Source organism: Gekko japonicus, unplaced genomic scaffold (genome assembly GCF_001447785.1).
Source record: "Gekko japonicus isolate JY-2015 unplaced genomic scaffold, Gekko_japonicus_V1.1 scaffold244, whole genome shotgun sequence".
NCBI lineage: Eukaryota > Metazoa > Chordata > Lepidosauria > Squamata > Gekkonidae > Gekko > Gekko japonicus.
In genome coordinates, this window is record NW_015165838.1 from 108,795 (window position 1) to 113,286 (window position 4,492).

The 4,492-nt window shown below is 43.5% G+C and overlaps 1 protein-coding gene across 1 annotated transcript in view; it reads right to left on the minus strand.

Moving 5' to 3' along the window:
• The window catches only part of OCA2 (OCA2 melanosomal transmembrane protein), a 205,010-nt gene that overhangs the window by 75,941 nt on the left and 124,577 nt on the right, over positions 1-4,492 (minus strand). The window contains exons 17-18 of the mRNA XM_015410957.1: positions 3,165-3,222; positions 1,724-1,832 (exon numbers count right to left, since the gene is read on the minus strand). Of these exons, the coding sequence (XP_015266443.1) occupies positions 1,724-1,832; positions 3,165-3,222 (167 nt within the window). The remainder of the gene's footprint in view (positions 1-1,723; positions 1,833-3,164; positions 3,223-4,492) is intronic.

Sequence of the window (4,492 nt, forward strand, 5' to 3'; positions counted from 1 at the left end):
TTTCCCTCCTTCTTCCCTTCATGCTCTTTCTTTCCCTCCTTCTTTCCTTTTCTTTCTTTTCCTCTTTCCTTCCTTCTTTCCTTCTCTTTCACTCTTTCATTCCTTCTCTCTACACACTCTCTCTCTCTTTCCTTCCCTCTTTCCTCCTTCTGTGGCCCAACTCTAGTGAGAAGTTTAAACCCCTTCTCTCTTCGCTCCCCCCCCCCCGGGGAAGGGAAGGGGAGGCTTTTGAATATGCCTCCCCCCCCCTTTGCTTCCCCTTCTGAAATCACTTCAGGTGATGCCAGGGGGCGTTGCATATGCTAATGAGCTATTATGCTAATAGCCTAGTAGCTCATTAGCATACCATATGTTAATGAGCTCCTGCAGCTCATTTTCTAGGAAAAGACTCCTGGATAGCACTGTTAGTAACTTTGGGCCAGTCACATGCACATACTCTCTCTTACTCTCAGCCTAGCTTATCACACATTGTTTTGAAAATAGTCTGAAGGAGACTCACCCTGAGCATGTGACAGACAGAAAGACAGACATAAGAGTGGAGCACTGTGGATTACAGAATGAGTTGTTGAACAGTATTGCGACACATCTGTGATGAGTGATTCCTGCATATAAGCCATCATATTATGCCACAGTCAACAGGTGATGAATGTGCATGGCCTAGGGTTATGAAAAAGGGGTTCTGAATGCAGGGCTCCATTTTTCGAAGTCTGCATAGTAATGAATAATACATGGCATTCTTTTTCCCTGAATGTAATTGAAGTTGTTTTTTCATTAAGCTGCTGACTGTAAGAACAGCACTCTAACATCTGTGAATCTGTCTGCTAGTATGCATAAAACACTGAAGCAGCGGACTGCATGCATTTGAGTTGTCTAGTACTGCAGCGCTGTGCTGGTAGAGCTCTCAAATCAGAGTGTGACTAATTGGTTAAGTCTTTGATTCGTCATGTCAGAGTCTGGGCTCTGTTCCCAACAAATACCTGTGGGATGGCTCTCTCTGTGTGAGAGGAAGACAGTTCCAATTGCATATGATCATTCATTCACACATATTTTATGCCTCTCTTACACAGGTAGAGAGTGATGAAAAATGCTTCGGACTTCCCCCCCCCCCTTTTTACTCTTGTTCCTACAATGACTCTTTGCAGTGGCTGAAGCATATGCCCAATCTAAATATAGAAAAGCTCCCCCCCCCCAAGATTGGAAGGACATTGTGTAGGGTAGCACAGGCAAAGCTATTCAAGTTTCCTTCTCGATCAGAAATATGGATGTTTTCTGATTTCAGTATTTCACTAGGAGTGCAGCAATGTGAGGTGTACTCAAGGACCCCGATCTTCCTGGCTCTCCCCTCCCCCTAGCCGCCAAGAAAGTTTATTCCTAGGGGTGTGGGATCTTCATGGAATAATAGCCATATAGGTCAGGAGACTGCAGTGGGGAGGGGAAAGGAGGCTAAGTTACTCCCTCATGTCTTTAAGTAGTGTTCCTTTCTCCCACCCGACTCTAGCCTTTCAACCCATGCACTCCCCTTATGGGTCCCACACCACCAGGAATAAATTTTCACAGTGTCAAAAATGGCTGCTGGGGGGGGGGGAGAACAAGAAACACTTTAGAATCCAACCCAGTGTACAGCACCAGTATCTAAATACATATTCCAAACCTTGTGTGAAACACTTCACATTAAATACAGCATTTCTAATATGTAGCCACAACATAGGCAAACAGAGCTTACCAAGATCCAAGTGAATTCCTGGAACAAATGAATTGAGAAAGAACATGAGAATGACAAATCCCAAAACAGTCAGGCATTTGATGAGAAGTATCTTGTCCGTTATTCTGTGCTGTTGAGATAGAAAAAACATGGTTCATGTCAACAGACAAAAATGTGTATCGATTATATTTTTATCTTGCCTTCTTTTATGGAGTCCAAGATGATGTATGGGACTGGAAAAAACCATGTTCAAATCCCTACCCTGCCATGAAGTATACTGACTGACCTTGGGCCAATCACTTTTTCTCAGCATAACATATCTAAGGGATGGGGGGGGGGATGGGATTACAATACACTGAGTTCCTTGAGGAAAAATGTGATAGATTTTTTAATCATCTTGTGATGGGAATATGCCTGATTTATTCATTAATTCCCAGATGCCTCTGCATTTAATGAATATTAAGTAAAAAACAACAAATGGCGGACTTGCAAGGACTTGAGGGGCATCTCAGTTTCCCCTCCTCCGTTGATTTTTTCTTTTCCTGGAAAGTCCCAATAGCCTGTCCCCCTTTCCTGCTTCCTTCTCTCTTTCCCACCCACCAGCCAACCTACCTTTATCTAGCCCCTTTCAGCTTTCCCTTCTTCTCTCCACCCTGCCAGCCTCTCCCTAAAAAACCTATGGCCCAATCATGCAGTGCCAGCTGCCATGCCTGGCCCAGGTGACCAGTGGGAAACCTGCAAGGTCTTGTGGAGGGCATCTCATTTCCCCCTGTATCCCCTTCTCTACACTTTGTCTTCCTCTTGGCAAACCTCCTATCACCACCTTTCCCTGCTTCCTTCTTATCCTTCCCACCACCAGCAAACCTAACCTTTATCTGCCACCCCATCTTCAGCTATATTTATTATACCCCACCTTTCTCCACAACCAGTATAGAAAGCCACTTGCATCGTTCTTGTCTTGCCCATTTTATTCTCTCAACAACCCCATGAGATAGATTAGACCAAGAATGTATAACTGACCCAAGGTCACCCAGTGAGCTTCCATGGTGGAGTAGGGATTCAAACCTGGGTGTCCCAGATCTGAATCTGAAACTCTAAACAAAACACATCACACTGGCTTTTGTGGGGTAGCCACTGTTGAACAGAAGCAAGCAGCTGGTCCTGGGTGAGTCATGCAAGTCTGGTGGTAGCAAATCGCATAGTGATTGCCAGCGGGCCTGGCCCCCCAGTGTCCACCCTCAAAGGTGAAAACAGGCCTGAAAGGGGTCTCCCTCCCAACCCCTGCCTTTCCAAATGGAAGATTTGTATTTAAATCATGAATTTGAGTAACATTCAGCTGAAACTACTTCTAACAGTTCTCCTGACTGTAAGAATTGTAAAGCGCTTTGTGTAAGAAATGAACTGTGAAGAAGAATCAGCTTCAGTGAGCTGCTTCTCAGAAATGTGAAAGTAATTTGTTTACCTTTTTTTGAAGTTCCTGGATGTTTGTTTCCCAGTTTTTATCTTCTTGTGATATTTGTCTGAAAGAAAAGTGCACATATGCACTGATAAAAAGGCAGCTCTGTCACAGTTGTCACTGAACAATAATGCTAGGAATGTGTGATTCCCTTTGTTTAGTTCTGTTAGGACGTGTTCCACTACAGTTATCTTCCACCAATAAAGAATAATTTCAGACTGGTGATAACAAATTTCCCACAAGAAAAATATATACTTATTTGAGCCTAATATATAAAATTATATAACCAATTTCCTTGAATGTATAATATATAAAATCAAATAAATGATTTGCCTGAGAGAAAAATTATTTGTTTTGTTGTTGCCTCTCTGAAGAGAGACCTACTCCCTAAGCTGTCTTGCGTTTAGCCTACTGAAAATTCTGTCTGCCTGTTTTTCTCACCATCTGGTCCAAACTGTTATTTCTTCTCTCTCTCTCTGTCATATAAACATGCATACACACAAACCGTGTCTCCCCACCTCAGCTGAAGGGTGACACCTGCTTTAGGTTCTGGTGAGTATTTCATTCGAGAAAACCATCAATCAATAATTCCCATTGAAATAAAATCCACAGCCATTAAAGAACATTAAGAAGTCTCCCAAGACTTACTCAGAGAGTGTCTGCAGCATGGGGCAGGGAATGGGACACGGGAAGCTGGAGGTGCCTCTCCTGTCTTCTTCATCACTGTGGATAGCACTGGGAATTTCGGGCAGGGCTGGTCAGGTGGACCAGAAAGACGAGGTTCCTTCTCTGGTCTGCCTGACCTCCTTTTAGCGAGCCTCATTGTGGAGCCCACAGTTAGTCATCTCAGCTTCATCATCCTCCCTTCCTTAATTTGTGGGTGTTGCAGGGTATTTTTGCTAGTTGCACAGTTTTTATGTTCTCATTAGAACTTCGTGGTAGACAGTTTTGATGTTAGGGCCAGATTCATTTGGGGGAGAGACACTGCCTGCATGCCCATCTCCCCCCACTTAACAAACAATAAATATGACGGGGAAGAAGGACAAAGAAAGATTTTTGAAAGTGAAAGGGTCTGAGATCCCAAAACCAGAAGTTACCAGTGAGGTGGCAAAGTCTATAGCGGATTATATGCGCCCTCTGCTGGAACAGCTGAATAACTTCAAGGAACAGATGTCTGTAGTTACTCAAAGCATTACTGCACAACAAACTCAGATAAGCGACTTGATACAAATAATGAAGCAAGATGCTGAGAAGGTGAAGGAAGTGGCTATAACTACACAGAAAGTGAAGAAGAAAGTGCAAAAGCTGGAAAAGAAACAAATCTCCATGGAAGA